Source organism: Daphnia pulex, chromosome 3 (assembly GCF_021134715.1).
Source record: "Daphnia pulex isolate KAP4 chromosome 3, ASM2113471v1".
Classification (NCBI taxonomy): domain Eukaryota; kingdom Metazoa; phylum Arthropoda; class Branchiopoda; order Diplostraca; family Daphniidae; genus Daphnia; species Daphnia pulex.
The window spans coordinates 911,286-936,323 of NC_060019.1; the positions used below are offsets into that span (position 1 = coordinate 911,286).

Consider the following 25,038-nt stretch of genomic DNA (forward strand, 5'->3'; position numbering starts at 1 on the left):
CATGCCAAAACGATGAATTCCGACAGTAAAAGACGATAACTCGGTTCGAGACTACAATTTATGATAGACAGCTGATTGCTGAATTTCATGTTTGCTAGAGTCTTGAGTCTGTAAAAATGCAAGCCTGTTTACTTAAGCAAGGGTATCTACTATATACTCTTAATGTCGATGTCCCAAAAAAAGCAGTGGTAGCACCGAAACTGGAAAAGCATAAAAGTCAAAATCGAGTGAACTTGGAAAGTGTGAAGACAATAAACAAAGCTCAAGCTGGCGTGGCCCATTATAAGATCTCATCCGCGCTATGAAAAATACGTCTATCATAAGGCCTGGTAATGAGACTGAATAAGGAAATACAACGCGTCAAGCACAGTTACCAGCTGTCTTTTTTGCGATCTAGTAGGGAGTGTCGTCCTGAAGGGTTTCATTTCGGGAAGAAAAAAATCGCACTCAAGACCGCGTTCCAGCGGGAGCGGAAAAGTGGCTGGGTATAAGACGACGACACTCCTTACCATCAGGACGCAGACAAGCAATCGTGTGACTTGGAATCAACAAGTATGTTTTAATTTCCTACTTCTACTACTTTCCTATCTTACTACTACTACTTTTCTTTACTACTACTACTACTACTACTACTTTCCTATCCTTCTACTTACGTATTTAACATACAAATTCATCTTTTTTTAAAAAGGGACCATGCAAATAGATATAAAATGGATAATGAAATCGGATTGGCCATTTTGAGTTCCGTACTCCACAAATTGTCGTACTCAAACAAAATTTTACCACTTAGTCAAGACGACTCGAATGGGATTGACGTCGGAGTTCTACACAAACTGTTGATGAAAGGATGCTACACAAAAGACCAGGATGATACAGAAACCAACGTCAACGGTAAGGCAATTCAACTAATACAAAACAACGATTTAAGAAAAAATCCATTATTTCTTATTCAAACAGTCCGTCCTGGTCAAGAGCAAAGCCCGGAAAACCTTGGCCTAGAAGAAGAAGGAATGACGGAAACAATTGAAGTGTATGTGAAAACACTGAATGGGACAAAAATTTCGTGCCACATCAAACCCTCTGCTAAAATTGAGGAATTAAAGTACATGATCCGTTCAAAGGAAGACATCCCAGTAGACCAACAACATTTGATTTTTGCCGGTAGACAGCTGGAAGATATAAAAACTTTAGAAGACTACAACATTCAAAATGAGCGCACTGTGAACCTTGTACTGCGATTGAGAGGAGGAGCAATTATAAATTTATCACCGTCACTGTTGGACGAGCAATTTCATTATAATTACACCGACATTTCTGATAACGGAGTAGAGTTTTTTAGAGGAGGATCGATCTACATACGCCCGTGCGGATGGCAACGATACGCTTTAAAAGTCAAAGGAAAGTACCCGGACGATATTTGGCTAGAAGGGAAAACACCTCGGGCTGACCAATACTCTTCCGCTGAAAACGAATGGCCAGTGTCCTACCACGGAACTTCTTACCACAACGGACTTTCAATCGCTAGCGAAGGATTTAAATTGAGTAAAGGAACGCGTTTCTTGTACGGCAAAGGAATTTACTCGACTCCTGAAATAGAGGTGGCGGCCCAATATGCTGAGGAAGCAACGGTAAATGGAAAAATTTATAAAGTTGTCATGCAAAATCGTGTCAACCCCAAAAATTTAGAAAAAGTTCCCAAAGCTGAAACTGGTGTGGGCGAATATTGGATCTCGCCCAGTGACGAAGACATTCGCCCATATGGTTTTTGTATTCGAGAAATTAACTGAGAGATCAAATAAACGGCTAAGATGACATCGTATTTCATTGTAAATAAATGTAGAAATGTCATGTCAAACAGGATGAAATAATCTTTATCGAAAAATCAATGCGTCGTGTCTATCCCCGAAATTCCCAAAAGATGAAGTTGGCACCTGCATTACAGAACGTTGACTTTTGTTTCCATTTTCAAATATTTAAGCCAATAAAATTAGACCAACTGTAAGCTAAACCAATGAATACGCAGTAATCTTTTCTTCGTGCTGCGCTTGGCTCTATTTTCAATTTATGGCTTAAAAAGAACTCGAGGAAATCGATAGAAATAGCGGGTCACGACTCAAGAGGCAACACTATGTAAACAACAAAATGTTCTTCAAGATTATCAAGCAGCTCCGGGTCCCTATGTAATAATGTATACAAGAACTTTTCACTGAACGAATCTGTTAACAGGTTCAAGTCTTTTAGAATCGTTTTGACGTTTCTTCAAGTTGCGAAAATCAATATTTGGATTATTTATTCAAGTGATTCGTCTGCAACGACTAATAATTTTTAACGACGGCCTTAACCATTGACATAACCTTTGGAAAACTAAAGACTTTTTCGTTCATTTTTCCGCGCTAAAATTCACTACCGCGATGTTTATGAAAATGACTGGAACGCTGGACGACGGTCAGGATATAAAAATGAATACGAGGCTTACTTTTAGGACAACCAGATGTCAAAGTTGTGGGCGTTTTTGATCCATGCAGTGATTTCACCCATCCCTTGGTAATAGTCTAGCGGATAGGATCCACTTTGGCAAAAACTTGGAAGCCGGCATTGCTGAAAAGAAGCTGATCCTGCAAAACGCTCCGTTCTTTCCGACCACTGATCTCGGCGCCTGACAACTGAATTTAAAAAATAAGTGAAGTATTAAATATCAATGTTTCAATTCAAATTTTAAAAAATATTACTTTTTTTCAATGATTCGTCGTTGTAGATTGATGGTTTTCACTTGATATGCGTAAAAAACCACTAGACCAGAAGAAGATGTAGATACGGCACAGCCAAAGGGAAGGTAATATTAGCTATAATATTTTAATGCTCCTACATACAAGTATAGCTTGCAAAATGTCAATTTCTCAGTACTTACTCATGTTTTAGAATCCCAATATTTCAGCCAACACATGAATAAGTAGGAACAGAATATGTGAATGGAAGTGAACAATAAATATTAAGGGAAAAGTACGACGCTATACAAATTATTTAAGAAAGGTTATGTAATTTAGACAATAGAAAACTAAATAGGAATGGAATTTTGTTCATCTCTATTACCAGGAGACCATGTTCGAAAATTGATCCATTAAAAGGAGATTTTGTTAGTTTGACAGATGACGAGAAGTAGGCTATTGGCTAAGACGCTTAAAGTAATGAAGGGCAACGAATAAATCTGTTACAGCATTTAAATCGCAGCTGCTGGTGCTTGAATCGCTGGAGCTTGAATCGCTGGAGCTTGAATCGCTGGAGCTTGAATCGCTGGAGCTTGAATCGCTGGAGCTTGAATCACTGGAGCTTGAATCACTGGAGCTTGAATCGCTGGAGCTTGAATCACTGGAGCTGGAACTGAAGGGATTAACGATGGAATTCAAATATCTGTCTTCATCTATTGACTCAATTATGTGCTCATCATACTCTTGATCAGATTTTACATTGTGGATGATTGCAGTAAAAGGTCCTTTACATAATGGACATTCTGCTCTTTCCTAAGATAAACAATTCGTGAAAATTAGATCTAGATGCAGCTTTAGTAAAAATGAATTATAATTACTTCAGACCACTTGAGCAAACACTCAAAACAGAACGTGTGCAAGCAATTGTTGGCAAAAGATTTGTTCGTAATTATCTGAAGGCAAATCACACATGTTGATGGTTCATTGTCTTGTTCTTCAAAGCTCAGCCGGTGTCTTTTTCTACAACTAGACTCTTCAGGAGACTGTCCTTTCCTTTTGAAATTGTCAACTTTCGAAGTTGAAGCCATATCTTCATAGACTTCTTATAAATGCTTAAGAATGGAATGGCTGTTGTCCTCAGACCTGGAACTGAAAAGTATAAGACTGTCAGAAATAATCGTAATCGTTTGAAAGCTCTCTTGAAGAACTCAAATCAAACATTTACATCCCATTTTCAACTAACGTAACATCGTGTTACCTTGGTTTAAGAGGATGATGACACGTTAAAACATAAACTTAAACGGTAAACTATTACTGGCTGTTTGTTTAGGTATATTTGTTCAATTTTTCAAATGATAACGAAACTTATTAGCACGAGTTCTGGTCCAAATTAAATGCAAGCAGAGTGTAAAACCGAGTACTAGCTGTAGACCGACCTCTTACCTAATTTGGATAAAGTTAGTCTGCTCTTCGCCACGTGATGCATATTGCATTTCGCAAAGGTTGTTGACTTGTTGTTTATCGCGGATAAAAATTCAAAATTTTTTTAGATGACATTAGCATAATTTTTTTGAGCGAAAACACTTTTCTAAAATTTAAATTTCAAACTTTCTTTCAAAAAATAATCGGTACTACCTATCGATTTTTTAAAGTTTTGACTTATGACTAGGCTATGTCTTGCAATTTTCGCAATGTCGTGGTACTTTTAATTTTCTCAATTGTCATGTCTTTCATAACGAGACTTAATTAACTTGCTTATGTAGGATGAAACAGGTGTGGGTGAATATTGGATTTCGCCCATTGATGAAGACATTCGCCCTTACGAATTTTGTGTTCGAGAAATTGACAGACAGACAGCTCCGGCTCACCCCCCCTCTAAAGTGAGATTGAGATAGTAACACCTTGTTAGAAGATAGTTGTAGATACTTGGTAGAATTTTTTTTACAGTTACCATCTCTCTGAGACAAGGCCATGTAAGTGAAGGAAATCTGTACGATTTACGGGAATATTTAAAAACAATGGCCGACAGCGCTGCAACACACAGGACGTTTTTTCGAAATTTCGAAATCGTGTTTTTCGAAATTTAAAATAAAAATAGTTGGCCTCTTTGTTGGTGTAACTTGGGGCGCTACTGTCGTTGTGCAAAAACCCGGTGATGTGGAGTGGCGCTTTTTTTTCTCCAGAAAACGCATTCGTGCACCGTTTTCCCGTAAATTAAAAACCGTCCAAACCGCATCAAGTTCTGTAATTCAGTTAAGAAGTTTTAAGCGTAGAATGCTGCGGTTGAAACTCAGAAGAAGTATACAATTAGTAGACAAAGCTGAAACTTATGGTGCAGAAACCCCAACGGCATCTGCATGAAAGAATAAAGAATGTTAATCGATGTTTGCATTTTCAAACATTGGAACCAATATAAATACTGTACTGTAAACTAAACTAATAAATATGCAATGCATTTTATGTGTGCTGCAGTGAAAACAGAATCGCCTTTTAGTGGCTAACCTTTCAGGTTTTTCCAACATTACATGTATTTCGTAGCAAACAAAACAAGTTTTCGTTGTGCATATACTGTCATTTTTCGACTATTTATATTCTATTTTCAATCAACGGCATAAAAAGAGTTCGTTTATAGGTCCAGGTGTAATACGCGGGTCAAAGGGTAACACTCAGCATAAAACACAACACAAATGCCCTGTTGTTAGATTATTATTAATATAAGTAGCTCTGAGTTGGTATTCACCGGACGCAAATCTTACTTGGTTTCAAATTTTTAAGTAAATGTATGAATTTGAAGCATCCGTCTTAGTATAATAGTATCTCGAATAGTATATATCAATTGACTATGTGAGTCCTTTAGAATCGCGATGGTGTTTCAAGAAGCAAACAGCCAAAAGTGCACCCGAGTGCACCGATTGATTATTTGTTCCCAGCCTGCAACGACTTAAGAAACACTGAAAAGTCAAAACAACCTAATCATTTTCACGACGGCCTTCACCTTTAACAAAACGACGGCGGATTGGGCGACGGCATTCGTGTTTACGTAAGTGACTGAAACGCTGGACGACGGTCAGGATAAATGCGAGGCTTACTTTGAAGACAACCAAATGTCAAAGATGAGGGCGGTAGATCCATGCAGCGATTTTAGTCATCCCTTGGTAACGGTCTAGCGGACAGGATCCACTTTGGAAAACACTTGGAAACCGGCCTTGCTGAAAAGAGGCTGATCCTGCAAAACGCTCCGTTCTTTCTACCTTTCACAATAGTTTGTGAACCTGGAAAAGAAAACTTAACAATTTTGATATCATAAACGCGGTCACTGTTTGAATAAACACATCTCAGATTGAAAAAATAAAAAACGAAGAGACTAGACCAACGTTTATAGCCTCATCTATCAAAAAAAATTTCTTTTCTCAATCCCATGCAGTCCAAGGACTTCTTACTGACACACGGAATTTTGTCGATTTTCTCTCGGGAATCTAATCAGCCGCAGGTTTAAATTGACAACGCATGCGATTGCGACTGAACGTTAAACTGACCAATTAATCTTGTTGACAATTGAATTTAAAAACGCGCATTGTAAGCTCAAAAGATGGCGTTGCGAATGGTTGAAGTCTGAAATGAAAAGAAACGGATCAAAAGCAACGTTACAGGGGAAGATGGGCACGTGCCACACATTGAGGGCGTGGCCTCCCAGGCAAATCACAATCTTTAGCACATGAAGTTTGCTATGAGTGAGTCAGGTTCTCTTGACGTGACTTCTTCTCGTTTACTTCACGCCTATAGCCAGAATTTCTGTTTCTTCGTGAATCCGGTGCAACCAGTTACCCTTTACCGTAGTGCGGATTTTATTTGCTAAACTGAAAAGATAAGGTTGCTATAAATTTAGTTGTAGGGTCTAGTCTAATAGTCCAATAGGAATTAAGGGTCTTCACTTCTACTTATCAAGTAATTACACAATCTCATTGCTATGTAAAGGCACCCAGTATTTAATAAATATCAAAATTTTGAAATGTTTCAGAGACAGCCGCAATGGATAATGAAACAGGACTGGCCATTTTGAGTGCCGTATTAAATGGCATGTCGTACCCACACCGAATACTCACAACTGAAGACGATAACTCGACTGGAATTGATGTCAAAGATCTGCACAAGATTTTGCTGACAGGATGCTATTACCCTCCGAAACTACAAAATATAACAGACATTGCAACAAGTGATAAAGAAGTAGATAAAACGACCAATACAACTGCAGTAGGTAACGAAAATAATCTAGTGCCCAGTAACAAGTGAAATAAGAAAGCAAAGCACTTTGTTTTCATTTATCAAATGCTCATTAATCAATGAACCCAAAGAGTAAAACTTCAAATTTGAAGATGCAGAAAAGTTAATAAATCTCTTCGAAATTAAAGAACGGGCTAACCATTTTCTTTAACTGTGGACGTGGACGGTTGTTTTTTACAGACTTGCACGACCAAAAATATACTGCCCCCCCCCCCATACAGCAAGAGGCCTATATAATCTTCTAAACGGGAAGCGTTCCCAAGATAACTTGCAATTAAATCAAAAGAACGTTCGACAGCAGCAAAGTAGTGCCAAATGAGATTTTCTAGCTAAAACCATCAAAATCGCATTCCAGACTTAATTCCAGACTAAAATGCATGATGGCCAGCAGCAAAGCAGAATTTTATTTCGTTTGTTATTAAATGTAACATTCACGCGTTTCAACATCGGTAAGGGTATCACTGTATAAGCTTTAGATCCTTGATATCGCAATCAAAAAAGCTGTAGCAATATCGATAACTGAAAACGAAAATAGAAAGTCATCATAAAAGATCTGGGGGTAAAGGTAAAGATAAGAAGATTTGTTTTTTAGAGGTTGGAACGGGTGTATAGAGTAGACGATTATTGGATCCAGTGTGGAAATATTGCCGACTACAACAATACCACACGCAATGGAAATGGAAAATGAAATATAACGCGTCAAGTACAGCTAAAAGAGCTGCTGGTCTGCGTCCTGATAAAGGAGTGTCGTCATCCTGATGTGGGGATTTATTTAGACCAAGCCGGACAAAGCTTGGCTGGCTGGTTAAATCGTGATTAAGTAAAATTCGACGACACTTCTCATCATCAGGACGCAGAAAAACGAGCGCGCGATCTACAATCAACAAGTACGTTTTAATTTAGTCTTACATTCCAATCTTTCTACTGAAATAGTTAATGTAAAAGTTCCTATTTTTTAAGAGTAATAAGAACAGTCCAAAATGGATAATCAAACCGGGTTGGCCTCTTTCTGAGTTCGGTACTCGACAAAATGTCGTACCCGAACCAAATATTGTCACCTGGTCAAGACAACTCGAAAGGCATAGAAGTCGGAGTTCTACACAAATTGCTAATGAAAGGGTGTTACATAACAGGCCAGGATGACAACCAAACCAACATTCAGGGTAATTAAGCTAATACACAAAATTTACATAACGACGAAAAAAAGGTTTGTTATTCAATAATTTGTTATTCTGACAGGCAAGGATAATACAAAAGGAACTACTTCCAATGGTAAGTTTAGCCAGCACTAGCCTACAAATAACGTGACACTAATTTCAATCCATTAATTTCTTATTGGAACCTTCGATCTAGATAATGTAGGGAAATCGCAAACGATAAATATCTTTATCAAAACCTTGACAGGGAAAATTATTCAATATTTCATTAGTACCTCAGCCAAAGTTGAGGATTTAAAGGACATGATCCGTTCAAAGGAAGGCATTCCAGTAGACCAACAACGCTTGATTTATGCCAGTAGACTGCTGGAAGATATAAAAACTTTGGAATATTACAGGATTGGTAACGAAAGCACTATACACATTGTACTGAGAATGAGAGGAGGCACAAGTTTTTTCGATTTACCACCTTCATTGTTGGATGAGCCATTTCACTACAATTTCACCAAGATTTCTGATAGAGGAGTCAAGTTCTGTAGAGGAGGATTAATCTACATCCGCCCGTGCGGATGGCAACGCTACGCAATCAAAGTCAAAGGCAAGTTCCCGGACGATATTTGGCTGCAAGGTAAAACATCTCGGGCTGACCAATACTCTTCCGCTGAAGACGAATGGCCAGTGTCCTACCACGGAACATCTTTGAACAACGGTCTCTCAATCGCAGAGGAAGGATTTAAATTGAGTAAAGGAACGCGTTTCTTGCACGGCAAAGGAATTTACTCGACCCCCGATATTGAGGTGGCGGCCCATTACGCTGTAAAAGTAAAGGTGAATGGAAAGACCTATAAAGTTGTCATGCAAAATCGTGTCAACCCCAAAAATTTGAAAAAAGTTGGCAAAGATGTGACGAAAGTAGGCGAATATTGGATCTCGCCCACCAACGAAGACATTCGCCCTTACGGCTTCTGCGTAAAAGAAATTTGATTTTTGTTTGCATCTTCAAACATTGAAGCCAATAAAAATTCTTTAAACAGAACCAATGAACGTGCAATAATTTTATTTGGGCTGCAGTGATAACGAATGGCCGTTTAATGGCTCACCTTTCGGGTTTTTCCAACTTGACATTTGGAATTCTGTCGATAAACAAAAACAAAATGATTTTTTTTTCGTCTATAGCAAACAAGACGAGTTTTCGTTGTGCATATCGCCATTTCTTCGTGGTTCTATTTTCAATCAAAGGCGTAAAAAGAGCTCGTTAAAATATATAAAAGTAGCTGGACCAGAGGTAACGCTATACCTAAAACTTAAATGTCCTCTTGAAAGACATTTACTCCACCCCCGATATCGAGGAGGCATCCAAATATGCTACAACAAAAAGGTGAATGGAATGACCTATATAGTTGCCATGCAAAATCGTGTCAACACCCAAAATTAAGTTAAGAGATGGCAAAGCTAAGACTGAAGAATCGACGAATAGCTATTGTCTTCGGTGGGTCGAACAAGATGACATCACATTTAATAGAAACGTCATGTTGCGCAACAAGAAAGGATTTCTATCACAAGATCTAAAGTCGACTTGCAAGACTTATGTCTATTCGAAAAATTACAAAAATTTAGTTTTAGACAATAAAATCAGCTGCCTGTTTTCAATGGCTTTGTTATATTGCGTCACGATTAAGCAGGAAACATGTTCGTGTCACCACCTCAACCAAACAAATCTCAACCACGTTTTACCGGAAATCGCAATGTGAGTTATCAGCCTTAAAGTCAAACTGGATATGGATAACGAAATACGAAGTATATAATGCGTCAAGCACAGTTACCCGCTGCTTGTCTGCGTTCAGCTAAGGAGTATCGCCCTGCTATGGGAATTTATTTCGACGAAGCTTTTAAACCTGCTTTTCAGAGTGACCGCGGCCGAGTACAAGACGACACTTCTTACCGTCAGGACGCAGAGAAGCGAACGCGCAATCTACAATAAACAAGTACGTTTTGATTCAGACTCACTTTCCTATCCTTGTACTAAAATGGTTCTTTTAAAAATAGGTTCTTCCACCTTTAGAAGAAACAATACAAACAGTCCAAAATGGATAATCAAACCGGTTTGTCAATTTTGAGTGCGGTACTCGACAAAATGTCGTACTCAAACCAAATATCTGGACAAAACAAATCAAACGCAACTGACGTCCGGGATCTCCATAAATATTTAATGGGGGGATGTAACAAAAGAGACAAGAGTGCTTTAGACTTCTTACACAGCCTATCTCTCACACTTGGTCTACCACATTTAAGTGTAACAGCTGGAGTTGCAGCGTCACCTGCTGGAGGATCATCATCGTCTAGCATAGATTTGACACCTTCATTGCTGGATGAGCAATTTCATTACGATTTCACAAACACTTCTGATAACGGGGTAGAGTTTTTTAGAGGAGGGTCGATCTACATACGCCCATGCGGATGGCAACGATACGCTTTAAAAGTCAAAGGAAAGTACCCGGACGATATTTGGCTAGAAGGGAAAACACCTCGGGCTGACCAATACTCTTCCGCTGAAGACGAATGGCCAGTGTCCTACCACGGAACTTCTTACCACAACGGACTTTCAATCGCTAGCGAAGGATTTAAATTGAGTAAAGGAACGCGTTTCAAGCACGGCAAAGGAATTTACTCGACTCCTGAAATAGAGGTGGCGGCCCAATATGCTGAGGAAGCAACGGTAAATGGAAAAATTTATAAAGTTGTCATGCAAAATCGTGTCAACCCCAAAAATGTAGAAAAAGTTCCCAAAGCTGAAACTGGTGTGGGTGAATATTGGATTTCACCCACTGATGACGACATTCGCCCTTACGGATTTTGTGTTCGAGAAGTTGACAGTGACTCCTCTAAATTCGTTTTCCTCCCTAATGTTTGTATTTTACAGTAATGATTTAATTTTATACTAAGAGATAAAATAAACGACAAAAAAAACAACACCACATATATGATCGTAATATATCTAGGAATGTCAACCTACAGCACGCAAGTATCTGAAAAATTTCCTCATGTTAGTTGATATGTCAAAACTGAAACTGGTGCGGAAACCATTATGGCATCTACACTAAAGAATGTTGGTCTTTGAAACGGTCAATCGGAACCAATTGAGTAAAGGAAAGACTTAGATATACGTAATGTACACTGGAAGCTAAACCAATGAATATGCAATAATATTTTCTTCGTGCTGCAGTGACAGAAGAATCACCATTTAATGGCTAAACTTTCAAGTTTAGCCATTAAATCAAACCCGAATTCGGGTTTTTCAAGCTTTACATTTGGAAATTTGTCAATAACCACGATCAAATGAAATTCTTTCCTACATGGCAAACAAAACGAGCTTTCCTTGTGCATACGGTCATTTCTTCGTGGCTCTATCGAACTTTATTTTCAATCAACGCCGTAAAAAGAGTTCGTTAACATAAATAAAAGTAGCTGGGCAAGGGGTAACACTACATTAAACCCAATGCAAATGTCCTGTTGCTAGATTATTAATAATCAGCAGCTCTGAGTTTCTATGCAAACAAGAACTTTCACCGAACGCAAATCTTACTTGACTTTAAATTAATGTAAATCTATGAAATTGGAGCATCCGTCATGGTATATAAATGAAATGAATATCTATGGTGGTTCTACAGAAGCAAATAGAAAAACACTTCACCTGTTCACCTTAAAGAAATTAACTACCGCGGATTGGGCGACGACATGTTCGTGTTTACGTGAATGACTATAACGCTGGACGACGGTCGGGATATAATAAATAAATGTGAGGCTTACTTTGAAAACAACCAGATGTCAAAGATGTGGGCGGTAGATCCATGCAGCGATTTTAGTCATCCCTTGGTAACGGACAGGATTCACTTTGGAAAACACCTGGAAGCCGACCTTGATGGAACGCGATGCGAAACGCATCATTCTTTCTGCCTTTCACAACAGTTGATGAACCTAGTAGGAAAAAAATACTTTGATATCATAAACTGTCTCTTTGAGTCACAAATTTGAAGTATGCAAATTAAATTTTGAAATTTTACTTTTTGTCAATGTTGAGTTGCGTCGTTGTGGGGTGATAGCCTTCACTTGATGTGCGTAAATAACCACTCGACCAGAATTGGATGTAGATTCGGCACAGCCAAAGGAAGGTTATATTAGCTAAAATGTTAATGCTCCTACATACAAGTATTTCTTGAACAATGTCAGTTTCTCAGTCCTCATATTTTAGAATCCAAATTTGTCAGTCAACATACGAAAAAGTAAGAACAGAATATGTGAATGGAAGCGAAAAATAAATATTAAAGGCAAAGTACGAAGCCATACCGAGCACTGCTTATATATAACCGCGGTACCCTGTCCAGCTATTGGAAATTTTTAAAGAAAGGTTATGTAATTTAGACATGAGAAAACTAATAAAGAATGGATTGTTCATCGATATCACAAGGTGACGAGGTTCAAAAATTGATCCATTAAATTAACGGAGATTTTGTGAGTTTTACAAATGACGAGAAACTATATAGAATCTATAATGATTACAGAAATAAAGGGCAACGAGTAAATCTGTTACATCAAACTGCAACATGACTTGCATAAGGGAGTTACAGAGTCGTCCTCACCATTTGAATCGCTGGTGCTTGAGCCGCTGGTGCTTGAATCGCTGGTGCTTGAGTCGCTGGTGCTTGAATCGCTGGTGCTGGAATTGCTGGTGCTGGAATTGCTGGTGCTTATTATGTTGGAATCAAAGAAGTCAACGATAGAATTCAGATAACTGATTTCATCTTCAGATGGTATTGACTCAATTATGTGTTCATCGTACTCTTGATCAGATTTTACTTTGTGTATGATTGCAGTAAAAGGTCCATTGCATAATGGACATTCTGCTTTTTGCTAAGAGAAAAAATTCGTGAAAATTAGATCTAGATACAGCTTTAGTAAATATGAATTATAATTACTTCAGACCACTTGAGCAAACACTCAAAGCAGAACTTGTGCAAGCATTTGTTTGCAAAAGATTTGTTCGTGATTATCTCAAGGCAAATCACACATGTTGATGATTCATTGTCTTGTTTGTCAAAGCACAGCAGGGGAATTTTTCTACAACTAGACTCTTCAGGAGATTTTTCTTTCCTTTTGGAATTGTCAACTGTCGTAGTTGAAGCCATATCATAAAATGGGTACCTTCTTAGATGCTTAAGAATAGACAAATGGCTGTTGGTGGTTGGTTGGTTGGTGAGAATTTAGGTGCGTCTGCCTTGGCATCTAGGATCCAGGGGAGCCAGATTTAAGGCTGACATCTGGTCTTCCGAATAAATTATTGGAGGACCCTCATGCACCGGCGAGGATGAATACTGTGTTTCGGAGCTTTTGGATTTGATTTTAGATGGAGATGAAGAGGGGGGGGGGAGGAGATGAGGTAGGTTTGAGAATTATGCGATAAGTCGGAGGCCCGTTTTGCTTAGGTATGATGACAGGAGATTGTTGAGTTTAAATTGAGTTTTTGGGCTGATTGAGGGGTCGAGGCCCAGGAGCGTTTGAGGGTTCAAGGGGAGACGATTTGAGTTGAGGAAACGGATGAGATTAAGGCGATGAGCGTGATGGGTAGGACAATCAATTAAGACATGTTTTGTAGATTCGATGGCTGGGCAACCAAATCGGCAGCTCGGGTCAGCATCTTGGTCGATGCGGTGAGCGAAAGCGTTTAGGTGGTTGTGGTCGTTTCTCAAGCGGTGAAGGCAAGTTGATGTTGCTCTGTCTTTGGAGTGGTGCCATGGGATGAAGCCAGGCTTGGTTCTCATTTGAACGCAGGGCTTTTTGCATTTGTGAAGGTGAGTTAGAAGCGATTGTTCCCAAGAATGTTTCAATGACGAGATGAGTTCCCCTGTTGATAGGGAATTTTCGATTAGGCTTCTGGAGGAGGGGTCGCTGTCGTCGGAGGCGAGTTTATCCGCTATTTCGTTACCGGTAATACCGGAGTGACTGGGAATCCAGTAAATAATTGTTTTGGTGCCACTAGAGAGGAGACAATTGAGGAGATTTTTGATCTCCGAGATGCAACTATGAATTGGGGATATGGGGGCCGAGAGGGCCTTGATGGCGGAGCTGGAATCTGAGAAAATGTGGATGCAAGGGGGAAGTTGGTCTAGAGCGTAGATTGATTCGAGTGCTTTTAGAATTCCGTAGAGTTCGGCGGTAAATATACCGGAACCTTGGGAGAGGAGCCAGGATTTAGAGCAGTTAAGAGCGGGAATGAAGATGGCGCATGTAGAGCGAGGAGGGCTTGGTTTGACAGAGCCGTCGGTGAAGATGATGATGTCAGGCGGGGGTATATTTTCCACGAGGGAGTTGAATATGATAGAGGTGAGCTGTGGATTAATTGAGGCGGCTGATTTTTTGAGAGGGAACCATTTAGATTCAAAGAGAGGGGGAGACCATGGGGGAGGGGGAATGGAAGACGGGTAGGTGATGTCAGAGGAGAGGCTAAACAGGTTGTGATTCTTTAATTTAAGATTGGAGCAGATTGAGAGCAGACATGGGGGGCATCTCGTTGGCCATTGGTCGGAGGATGAGAACAAAGCTTTTATTGAGTTGAACGTTAAATTTCTGGGGTTTGAGCTGAGGTTAATCACATATTTGGAGGCGAGCCAATCTCTTCTGTAGGCGACGGGCTCAGTATTTGATTCGGCGTAAATGACTTCCGTAGGAGAAGAGGGTTTTGAACCGAGGATGATGCGGAGAATAGATCTAGCGGCGACGTCGATTTTGTTGAGATGGGACTTGCTGGCTGAGCCGTATACAATTAAGCCGTAGTCAATGCGGCTACGCACTAGGCTTTTGAATAACGATGACAAGGAACGGAGAGAGGGGGCATAGGAGGCTTTACAGATGATCGAAAAGGCGTTTTTAATTTTAATGCATTTGTTTACTACTTGGGCTATGTGGTCTTTCCATAGGAGCTTTGAGTCGAGAGTAAGGCCAAGAAATTTCACTTTTGATACATTTGGGATGCGGCGGCCGTTGATGAATAAAAGCGGGTCGTCCCCGGGTTTATATGAACGGGTGAAGGATACGGCGGACGATTTGGCTGCTGAGAATTTAAGTTTCCATTTTTTCCCCCATTTTGCGACTTTATCTAAGTAGGGTTGGAGAGTAACTTCGGCATCAATGGGGCGTTTAACTTTTGAGTAGATGGTGACATCATCGGCGAAGAGTAGGAGCTGGGAGTTAATAGAGGGGAGAGGGAAATCAAAAAGCATGATATTGAACAGTAGAGGACTGATAACGGCGCCTTGGGGAACGCCATTTTTTAAGAGTTTGAATGCTGAAGAGTGACTACCAAGGCGGATACAAATGGAGCGATTTTGGAGAAAATTGGATAGCCAAGCGAGACAAGAGCCGTGAATGCCGATTTTCGACAGTTTATAGAGGAGGCCGGTAATCCATACCGAATCATATGCTTTTTCAATGTCGAGAAAAACAGCCACCGTAGACTGTTTTTCTTTGAAGCTCCTTTTAATGTCGAGGTCTAGCTGGACAAGGTGGTCAGTAGTACAACGCCGTTTTCTAAAGCCGGCCTGGTTTGGACAGATCAAATTTTTGCTTTCAACATACCAGGAGATGCGGTTTGTGATAATACGTTCGAAAAGTTTGCATAAGCAGGAGGTGAGGCTAATTGGGCGATAGGAGCTGACTACATCTGATGGTTTGTTTGGTTTGGGAAGGGGAATTACAATTGCCTTCTTCCAGTCTTCTGGGACGAAAGAGAGCTGATAAAGGGAGTTGAACAAGAGGAGTAAGCTGCGTTTATTGTTGTTTGATAAGTTGGCTAGCATTTCATTATGTATGTTGTCTGGGCCGGTGGATCTACTTTTGATTTTAACTAGAGCGGATTCTAATTCATAGGGTGTGAAGAGAAGATTAAGTTGATTAGGAGAGTTATCAGCTATACGAGAATTGATGATAGGAGAGAGGGTGGCTTCATCGATTGAGTGGTCGGATAGGGAGTCAGGAGGGTTGCTGAAAAAATCGAGGAAGGATTCTGCAATATCTATTGGAGAAGTAAGAGAGACGCCGTTTGGTTTCTTAATTACAGGAGCTATGGGTATACAGTTATTTCCTTGGCCACTCATGGCTCTCATAAAGGGCCATACATGGTTGTTGTTGGATTGGGGGTTGAGGTTATTGATGAAGGTTGACCAGGCTGCTTTTTTGGCTGAGATTATAAGTCGTTTCTTGATTGCTTCAGCTTTCTTCCAAGCTAATCTCTTCTCGGATGAGAGTGGGGATTTACGCCAGGCCTTTTCGGCTCTTTTAGCTGATGCAACGGCGGCTTGACATTCGTTTGACCACCATGGGCGACGGGGTTCCCTAAGAGACTCTGGGGAGGATTTTGTCATAGAGAAATTCAAGTGGCTGGCTGATAGAATGGAGTTTTTGAAAGAGTCGTACATTTGTTTGGGGTCAGATAGAACGTGAAAGGAAGATGAAGTAAGACAGTTCTCGAGATCGGCGTTCCACTTGGGCCATTTATCTTTTAAGAAAATCCATGATGGGGGTTTGGAGGATAGGCGGATGGGGTCCGCGTTCAGTGTAGTAAAGATCGGTAGATGATCGCTCCCGCAGAAGGGGCCAAGGCTGATGTTAGAATTCAAGACGAATTGAGATGACGTGATGAAGAGGTCGATAGTGGAGGGTTTACCAGAGCTAGGGTCGATTCGGGTGCCTAAGTCGAGGGGGGTAATGAGAGAAGCGTTGGGGTGATCGATGATGGCTTTACTGATTGAGTGACCAGCTGTGTTGACAGTGGGAGAGGATTCCCAAAGTTGATGGTGGGCGTTAAGGTCGCCGGCCAGGATAAAGTGGTTTGGTCTTGAAATGAGAAGGTTAATTTCTTCTTGGGAGCAGTTACCTTTGGGGCAATAAACTGAAAAACATTCGATTTCTCCTGATTGAGTGAAAACGCTCGCGCTGATGATTTCAAGGGAGCTTTGAATAGGGGGGTTGGCAACTGAATATTGAAGAGATTTCTTTATAAGGAGGGCTACGCCACCTCCTCGTCGCATATGGCGATCCTTCTTAATGGTATGATAATTTTTAAATTTAACGCAAAAATGGTGGGACCAGTGAGTTTCACTCAAAAAGACGAGGTCGGGATTAAATTGATTAAGGAGGATACGGAACTCCTCGAGCTTGGATTTAGTTAAACCACGGGCGTTCCATTGAAGGCAAGAAAGGTTCTTAATCATTAGACATGTTATTGGAGAGAGCGAGGTGGTTTTCTGAAGAATAGTCATTGACACTGCTTAGGGAGGGATTGGTCATAGGCACAATTGGTCTATGGTTAGAAGAGGGGGTGGGGAGAGCAGGGTTGGGGTTGACGACTTTGCCCGTAATGAAGGAAGGAGAATGGCTAGATGTCAGTGGAGAGATGGCAGCGGTGAGTTGTTGCAATAAGAATTCGATAGAGTCGAATCGAGAGTCTTGTTTTATGGCGAAATTGTCGAAGCGCTGGTCAAAATTATCTACTTTCTTTTTGGTGTTGTCGAGGTCCTTAGTTAAGGCGGCAATGGATGCGTTTAGGCCGGGGAGAGTGATCTCTCTCATCTGTTTGATTTCGTCTTGAAGAGAGGAAATTTGGGAGCTCAAAGGATCGGGGGTGTTGAAGTTCGAATTACTTGGGTCTGAGTGAGGCAAGCTACGTTTGGCTCTGAGGGTGGCTTGGCTGTATAGGCTCCTGTGTTTAGAACGCGCTTCCTGAACAGAGATCCCGTTTAATGTGGCAAATTTTAGGATGGCTTTGAGCTCAAGGAATTCGGGACAGTCTGCACTGTCGGACTCATGGGAAGGACTACTGCAATTGACGCATTTGGTGGTACAGAGAAAATCTGGTGCATGATGGGACCCACATTTTTTGCATTTATCAAGACTCGAGCTGCATCTAGAGGAGGAGTGGCCGAGACGCCAGCATTTGTTACAACGGAATGGGTTAGGGATGGAAAGGCGGACCTTGTACATGAGTGCGGCCATGTTGACTCTATCTGGGAGGGTGGACGAGAAAGAGAGGAGAACAGTAGTGGAGGGGATTTCAGGGTGGCCTTTCATGGGTAGCCTTTTAACAGCGATGACATTTTGGTTGGAGAGCGCAGCGAGGATGTCTTCTTCCTTGTCATCAACAGGGACATCAAAAATGACACCCTTACTCTTGGAGGCGGAAGAAGAGGGGAGGGAGCAAGTAAAGTTTCTGTCTGTCAGCTGGTAGGTGGAGAGGAGGGTTTTTTGTTGATCAATTGAGTTTGGGAAGACGCAAAGGTCGCCTCCAAACATAACATAAGAATGGGCTACTTCGCCAACGAGTTCTTTGAGGGCGAGATGGAAAGCGTCACGCTCCGCGGTTTTCATATTTTTGAAATTGGGGGAGTTATCGGAGATCGAAATAATGACTGGGGGGATAGGCGGAGTACTGGGAGGGGGCGAGCGGGAACCTAGAACTGGGAAATCAGATGCGGGCTTTACAAAAGGTCTTTTGTTTGGCGGGCTGGACCCGAAGGAGAAAACTTGATTCATTTCTGGGGGAGTGAGCTGGGGGGAAAGGGTTACGATGAACTTAGCTTTTGAGATAATAGAGGAGCGGAGATGAATTTGCGCGCCGGACTGCTGGAGATAGCACAAAGAAAACTCGGAGTGAGAATAAGGCACGTCTTGCTTCCACCGTGGTCGCGACAGGACTCCGACAAATGGCTGTTGTTCTCAGACCAGCTGGAACTAAAAGGTTGAGGGTGTCAGAAATAATCATATATGTTTGAAAACTCTCTTGAGTCTTGAAGAACTCAAATCAGACATTTACATCCCACTTTAAACTTACGTAATATCGTGTTACCATGGTTTAAGAGTGATGACACATTTCAACATAATCTTCAAAGGTAAACGATTACTTGTATTCGTTAGATTTTTCAAATAATAACGAAACTTATTAGCACGAGTTTTGGTTCAGACTTCAGATCAAATGCAAGCAGAGTTTAAAACCGAGTACTAGCTGTAGACCGACCTCTTACCTAATTTGGATAAAGTTAGTCTGCTCTTCGCCACGTGATGCATTTCGCAAAGGTTGTTATTTATCGTGGATAAAAATTCAAATTTTTTTTAGATGACTAGATCGCATAAGCACACGTTGGCATAAGCATAATATTTTTGAACGAATACACTTTTCTAAAAATTAAATTTAAACTTTCTTTTTTTGAAAAATAATCGGTAACAATCATTTTGAGTTATGACTATGTCTTGCAATTTTTGCAATGTCGTGGTACTTCTCATTTTCTCAATCTCAATTGTCATGTCTTTTATAACGAGACTTAATTAACTAGCTTGTATATGTCTTACTCAGGTTCGGTTTGCCTTTTTGAATTTGCCGCGCGCCATCGAAAAAATCGCACTCTGCTGTTTTGTATCAAATTCAAATCTGGCAACATCTGTTGCAGACGAATTTGGTTTACCGCATTGGCTTCTAGCTCACGTGACACGTGTTTGACAGCCACCAAAAATTGTTTCTTTTCTGCAATTGTTGATTTTGACTTAAAAAAATGGTAATTCAGTTGCCATAAAAAGTGTGTGAGATTCCAATTGATCAATAATTTTATCAATTTTGTGATTAGCTTCGCAGACAAGCTCGTTTACGCCGAGAGTATTTGTATCGAAAATCCTTAGAGGGACGACAGAAAGCCATTCAAGACAAAAAAGACCGTTTAAGACAGGCTCTTGAAGGTACATCCTTTACAGTTACATTTAATGAATATAAATGCTAATGATTATGTTTATTAGAGGGAAGGCCTATTGACACTGATCTAAAGAGACAGGCTATTGAACTTCAAAAGTCTTTGGAATGGGAAGATGCTGGACCAGAAAGAGCAGCCCTTCTGGGTGGAACAGATACAGGTAAAATTCCTGAAATTTTTGTCTTGCATTTCAAATGCTCTTACAGAATATGAATATATGTTCTTTCCAGGTGGTGGGGGTACATCTCACATGGATGATGAATACAGGTGGGCGGGAGTGGAGGATCCAAAAATCATGATAACAACATCTCATGATCCTTCTTCTCGTTTGAAGATGTTTGTTAAAGTAACTAAAACATTTTAATGATATTAAATGAATTATAATTCACAATTATTCCATCATAGGAGCTGAAACTGGTTTTCCCCAATTCACAGAGGCTTAATCGGGGCAATTATGAAATGAAACAGCTTTTGGATGCATGCAGAGCCAACAGTGTGACTGACTTCATTGTCGTTCACGAACATCGAGGTCAACCAAACGCTATCATCATTAGCCATTTGCCTTATGGTCCGACAGCCTACTTCAACGTATCAGATGTCGTGATGCGTCACGATATCCCTGACATTGGCCCCATGTCTGAACAGTATCCACATCTTGTATTTCACAACATGAAAACTCCGTTGGGTCAGCGAGTCATGAACATTCTCAAGTATGAAACAACTTTGATCTTTTATTGACTGTTTTAGTTAAAAATTATACATGCGAAATTCATAGGTATCTTTTCCCGGTTCCGAAAGAAGACAGCAAACGAGTAATAACTTTTGCCAATCACGACGACTTCATTTCCTATCGCCATCATACCTACAAAAAAGGCGAGGCAGGAAAAGGCATTGAACTGAAGGAAGTTGGTCCACGTTTCCAGTTGCGACGTAAGCTATTTCTAGTTTCCTGCATTCATAATTCAAGACTGAACAGTTTTGTTTTGTTTTTAGTATATGATTTGAAGTTGGGAACCATCGACCAGGCAGATGCAGCAGACACAGAATGGGCATACAGGCCTTACATGAACACGACCAAGAAGCGACGATTTCTTTCAGACGACGATGGTTGGAAAGCTTAATCAATTTTGATTTGTAAACTTACTCATGAAATAAGTACAAGTGGTGAAAATCATCGACGTGTTCATAAATGGTCATTTTAATAACTCCGTGTGACTAGCACAAGAAAATAAACAAGAACTTATGAATAGTATGTGAACTGGATAGATGCGTTAAGAAAGGAGTAATTTTTTGGGACAGACCTGTCCACTGAACAGTAGGAAATAGTGAAAGAAAGAGGAGCTAAATTTGAAGTTCTGTTATCTTTGCAACGAAAAAAAATATGTTGGGCGTTTCCAGAGGAGATTGTTTCCATCACGAGAAAATCACAAGAAAGTGCACTGCAAACAAAATGAAATCAAGTTGGTAATTCAGAGATAAATCATACATAGCAATTTTCTTTATAAAAACTTACGTCTTTCTTCTTCGAGGGCTGAGGCGGTGGCGGTGAGCGCTGACCTGTAGCTGGTGGTGACTGCGAGCTAGCTGCTGCAGTTTCCCTCTCGACAGTTTCAGCCTCAGCGGCTTGTCTCTCTTCTTCTTGCTGCAACTGACGAGCCAACTCCAAACTGGAAAATAAATGTTACAAAATCCTATTATTCAGTTTCATTTATCAAGTACGTTATCTTTGAATGACTTACTCCATCAATTCTTGAGTAGTTTTTTCATCTTCGGCCAACGTTTTAGCGACATCCTCCCCTACATCTCGAACGACTTCTTCTTGAACAGCTGCGGGCTGCTCTTGTTGCTGCTCCTCTTGGAGAGACAAGGCCACTAAGAAACTAAACCAAAAGGATTTCAAGAACACATTAAACCCGGTTCCAATTGACCAGAGACACAATTTGAGACTACTCATGATCAATCTGTTGCTCGGCGGTCAATTGAGCGGATGTATTGGGGGAAGCAGAGTCGCCGCTGGGTGCGAGTTCTGGCTTGGGTGGAACTGTGCGGAAATGACTATCGACAAACTGGCCGTCACCATCGATGCTGCCCAGAGTTTCCCAGACCACGCTAGATTCACCAAGAAATCCTTGGTCAGTCACCAACTGCAACAGCTCCTTTTGACGCTGTAAAAAAAACATTTAAAGATTAACGCACAGAAATAAAATTAAGAAAAAAAAACTGAATTACTTTGTAAATAGTACTGAAATGATTGTTGCGGAATAGCACCCCGATTTCATCGTCTTCCATAGAAGTTGTAAGCTCGCTAAGTCCATGATAGGTTAGTTGTGATGCGCTACGTTCCAAAAAGTTTTCAATCACCAAAGCCTCGAGCACTGCGTTTTCGTCATTGGAACACTTTTGACTGATCACTTTCTCCACCAGCTGATTGTAGCCAGCTTGACCTGATTTCAATAAATGTAAAATTTCAGATGTTACGTAAAAGTCAGAAATATCCCATAAAATTAACTTACCAACGGCTGCTACTACTTCTGGAGTTTGCGGATCGACTAACCAGCCGTGAAAGAGGGGAATTCGTAGCAAATCAAAAATGATGCATTCAGGCGTATACTCAAAATCACGAACGCCGGTAAACTTGACATTGACGTCCAATCCAGTCTGCAACTTTGGAAGAACGGCCATTGCGTCATGCATGTTCTGCTCATAGTTAAGGCGAACCTCCCCACTGAGATTCTTAGGAACACTTTCAAGCATTGCATCGCCAATGTACTCCATCAGCTTTGCAGCCGAAACGATCTCTAAATGAGTTGGCAGCGTGATCTGACGTCGGAGTAGCAGGACGTTAATAATAGCTACCAAGGGGCAGGGACCATTTTCATTTTGCGTCACAATTCCGACATTCTTGTCCTTAAATTGAATGTTCTTGATATGATGAAGCATATCACCAGGTGGAGTAGTTTCCACTTTTGAAGAAGGCGACGACGACGAAATTGGGAGTGCTGTTGGGGGAGTCGGACTCCTTGCTTGAACGTCAGAGTTCATTACTGGACTTGCAGATTCCACCGTGGCGATAGTTGCTAAAGACACAGCCTCTTGTATAGGGTCGCACATGGGAACATCAACGATCTCTTCACTTTTAGATTCTTCGACTTTGATCTCGGACGATTCGTTGATTTCGGCGGACTGACTGACGTGATCAACTTCACTAGCAACTGCCACAGGTTGTGGAATGACATCTTTTGGCTCCATGTCAATTATTTCTTTGCGCGTGTTCATCTCTGGCTCAGGCATGGGAGTTGCTTGAACTATTTCAGTTTGCACCTTAGGAATTTGTTCTTCCATAGCTACGGGAATATTTTCTTCATTTACAACTGGAGTGGTTTCTTGTTCCATTGCTGCCGGAATATTTTCTTGTTCCATTGCTGCCGGAATATTTTCTTGATCCATTGCTACCGGAATATTTTCTTTTTCCACAGCTACAGGAGTACTTTCTTGTTCCATTGCTACGGGAACCTTTTCTTCTGCAACAGCTTCCGGAACCTTTTCTTCCGCAACAGCTTCCGAAACCTTTTCTGCTTCAACTGCTTTCGGAATCATTTCTTCTTCAACAGTTACCTCTGCCTTTTCTTCTTTAACTGCTACTGGAACTTTTTCTTCTTCAACTGCAGTGGAAACTTTCTCTTCCTCCATTATTATTTCATTTCCTTGAATGAGCGGGTCATCTTTTTGCAAATCAATTGGTTGAGCTGTTTGACGTTCTCCATCAGGACCTGTTTCTTGGAATAAGGTGTCGTTCTTCTGCTCAGTAACTTCATCTTTGCCTTCTTTAAGCTCAGCTTCAGCATGGAATGTTTGATCTTTACTCGGCTCAGTTTCTTGGATTGACAGTCCTGACATTATCTGGTCAAGGCTTTCTTCCACTGCTTGGTTACTTAATTTTTCATCAGTCGCTGGTGGATTTTCAACTGAATGAGTTTCTTGTCTGGGTTCTTCTTCCTGCTTAGCCATGTGTACTTCTTGATGTCCAGAGGATTTTTTGCCATCATGTCCATCTTCTGTTACCAACAAGTTTTCATCAACCTTTTCTTCAATGGGTGTATTGGTTACCTGTTTAACTGTTGATGGCTGTTCAACCAAGGGGGTATCTTGTTGATTCTTTTCATCATGTACCAACTTCAGTTCTTCTGACTGGCCAGTTTTGCCATCATTTGCATCTCCTTCATCTTTCGTAAGCAAGTTCTCTTCAATGCTTTCTTCCTTCTTCTCTTCTACTGGTTTCTCTTGTTTTTCAGGTGAAGGTACATTAACAGTCAATGGAATTTTTTGCTCTTGCTTTTCTTGCTCCTCAACCTTGTCAACACCCTCTTGCTTAGTGGTAGTCACACCATCATTGTCACAATTTCCTTCTCCATCATCTGTCATAAATAGGTTCTTTTCAACACTTACGTCAGATTCATTGTGCTTTTCAGGTGATTTTGCTCTTTCTGACAAGTTTGTTTGAGATTGAATGGATTCGTCTTGCTGTGACTTGTCCACTTCTTCCTGTGTACTGGAGTGACTATCAAACAAAATGTGCTGTTCTGGGCGGGGCTGGTCCTCAATCTTCCACTCAGAATTAGGTTTTTCCACTTCTTGTGCATTTGCAGAATTTGGACTGCCAGACTCTACCACCCAGTTAGGGGACGTCGACGTGACATGATCCATTTCGTGAAAATAATGGTTTGACTGCTAACCTAACCTATTGAAAAATTCAAAACAAGGTTAATCATTTGAATTTGTCATCTAATTTCAACTAGGTTTACGGAATCATTACTTGGTTGAGAGATCAAATATTGAATACAACTATCGCTTTAACGATGCTGGAACGAGTTTGAGGGAGTTTAAGACACTGAAATTTATCTCTACCTAATGGGCGATTCTGACTCAGAAACGTCCATGAAATTTTTTCTACTTTATTAATTTTCTTCACCACAAGCAGCTGAGTTTACAGCGTTGTCATCCAACATTGTTGTGTCGCCAATGGATATTAAAAAGACTTGATTATTAAACTATTAATTATTGTTTTATTTCATAAATTTAGAGAAAAAAATTTAAATGTTTGATTTACTG

At 40.6% G+C, this 25,038-nt stretch overlaps 7 protein-coding genes and 1 long non-coding RNA gene across 16 annotated transcripts; 5 read left to right on the forward strand and 3 right to left on the reverse strand.

Moving 5' to 3' along the window:
* The first annotated feature begins 432 nt into the window (after positions 1 to 432).
* Positions 433 to 1,812, forward strand: LOC124190840. Its single transcript, XM_046583707.1, has 3 exons — positions 433 to 552; positions 689 to 891; positions 958 to 1,812. Exons 2-3 carry the CDS (start codon positions 711 to 713, stop codon positions 1,785 to 1,787), a joined length of 1,011 nt encoding a protein of 336 aa, XP_046439663.1. The 5' UTR covers positions 433 to 552; positions 689 to 710; the 3' UTR covers positions 1,788 to 1,812.
* Positions 1,813 to 3,069: 1,257 nt separating this feature from the next.
* LOC124190850 (suppressor protein SRP40-like) lies at positions 3,070 to 19,211 on the reverse strand. Of its 4 annotated transcripts, XM_046583725.1 has the most exons (4): positions 3,964 to 4,142; positions 3,584 to 3,854; positions 3,448 to 3,518; positions 3,070 to 3,378 (listed from the first exon to the last, which is right to left on the reverse strand). In XM_046583725.1, the coding sequence occupies exons 2-4, from the start codon at positions 3,791 to 3,793 to the stop codon at positions 3,162 to 3,164; spliced, it is 498 nt and encodes a 165-aa protein (XP_046439681.1). In that variant the 5' UTR covers positions 3,794 to 3,854; positions 3,964 to 4,142; the 3' UTR covers positions 3,070 to 3,161. The 4 variants fall into 4 exon arrangements, with proteins under 4 accessions (XP_046439681.1, XP_046439679.1, XP_046439680.1 ...); XM_046583723.1 differs by lacking the exon at positions 3,964 to 4,142 and adding an exon at positions 19,023 to 19,211 and having other exon boundaries at positions 3,070 to 3,518; XM_046583724.1 differs by lacking the exon at positions 3,964 to 4,142 and adding an exon at positions 4,149 to 4,176 and having other exon boundaries at positions 3,070 to 3,518.
* On the forward strand, positions 6,365 to 7,113 carry LOC124190856. Its single transcript, XR_006873127.1, has 2 exons — positions 6,365 to 6,650; positions 6,724 to 7,113. It is a non-coding gene; the product is annotated as an uncharacterized LOC124190856 (long non-coding RNA).
* LOC124190844 lies at positions 7,671 to 9,234 on the forward strand. The gene is made up of 4 exons (XM_046583712.1): positions 7,671 to 7,873; positions 7,947 to 8,149; positions 8,226 to 8,258; positions 8,340 to 9,234. The coding sequence occupies exons 2-4, from the start codon at positions 8,017 to 8,019 to the stop codon at positions 9,125 to 9,127; spliced, it is 954 nt and encodes a 317-aa protein (XP_046439668.1). The 5' UTR covers positions 7,671 to 7,873; positions 7,947 to 8,016; the 3' UTR covers positions 9,128 to 9,234.
* LOC124190845 lies at positions 10,038 to 11,117 on the forward strand. The gene is made up of 2 exons (XM_046583713.1): positions 10,038 to 10,128; positions 10,190 to 11,117. Exon 2 carries the CDS (start codon positions 10,230 to 10,232, stop codon positions 11,064 to 11,066), a length of 837 nt encoding a protein of 278 aa, XP_046439669.1. The 5' UTR covers positions 10,038 to 10,128; positions 10,190 to 10,229; the 3' UTR covers positions 11,067 to 11,117.
* LOC124190851 (E3 ubiquitin-protein ligase Topors-like) lies at positions 12,282 to 13,372 on the reverse strand. The gene is made up of 2 exons (XM_046583726.1): positions 13,117 to 13,372; positions 12,282 to 13,051 (listed from the first exon to the last, which is right to left on the reverse strand). Exons 1-2 carry the CDS (start codon positions 13,324 to 13,326, stop codon positions 12,728 to 12,730), a joined length of 534 nt encoding a protein of 177 aa, XP_046439682.1. The 5' UTR covers positions 13,327 to 13,372; the 3' UTR covers positions 12,282 to 12,727.
* Positions 19,212 to 19,616: 405 nt separating the features above from the next.
* LOC124190861 (U3 small nucleolar ribonucleoprotein protein IMP4-like) lies at positions 19,617 to 21,103 on the forward strand. Its single transcript, XM_046583736.1, has 7 exons — positions 19,617 to 19,740; positions 19,810 to 19,918; positions 19,976 to 20,089; positions 20,160 to 20,275; positions 20,335 to 20,639; positions 20,705 to 20,859; positions 20,923 to 21,103. Exons 1-7 carry the CDS (start codon positions 19,738 to 19,740, stop codon positions 21,048 to 21,050), a joined length of 930 nt encoding a protein of 309 aa, XP_046439692.1. The 5' UTR covers positions 19,617 to 19,737; the 3' UTR covers positions 21,051 to 21,103.
* A 2-nt stretch (positions 21,104 to 21,105) lies between these two features.
* On the reverse strand, positions 21,106 to 24,921 carry LOC124190857 (titin-like). Of its 6 annotated transcripts, none has more exons than XM_046583731.1 (7): positions 24,743 to 24,921; positions 22,443 to 24,667; positions 22,159 to 22,373; positions 21,880 to 22,094; positions 21,669 to 21,809; positions 21,443 to 21,596; positions 21,106 to 21,368 (listed from the first exon to the last, which is right to left on the reverse strand). In XM_046583731.1, exons 2-7 carry the CDS (start codon positions 24,631 to 24,633, stop codon positions 21,354 to 21,356), a joined length of 2,931 nt encoding a protein of 976 aa, XP_046439687.1. In that variant the 5' UTR covers positions 24,634 to 24,667; positions 24,743 to 24,921; the 3' UTR covers positions 21,106 to 21,353. The 6 variants fall into 6 exon arrangements, with proteins under 6 accessions (XP_046439687.1, XP_046439688.1, XP_046439686.1 ...); XM_046583732.1 differs by having other exon boundaries at positions 22,443 to 24,662; positions 24,743 to 24,918; XM_046583730.1 differs by having other exon boundaries at positions 21,669 to 21,815; positions 24,770 to 24,908.
* Between the last annotated feature and the right edge of the window lie 117 nt (positions 24,922 to 25,038).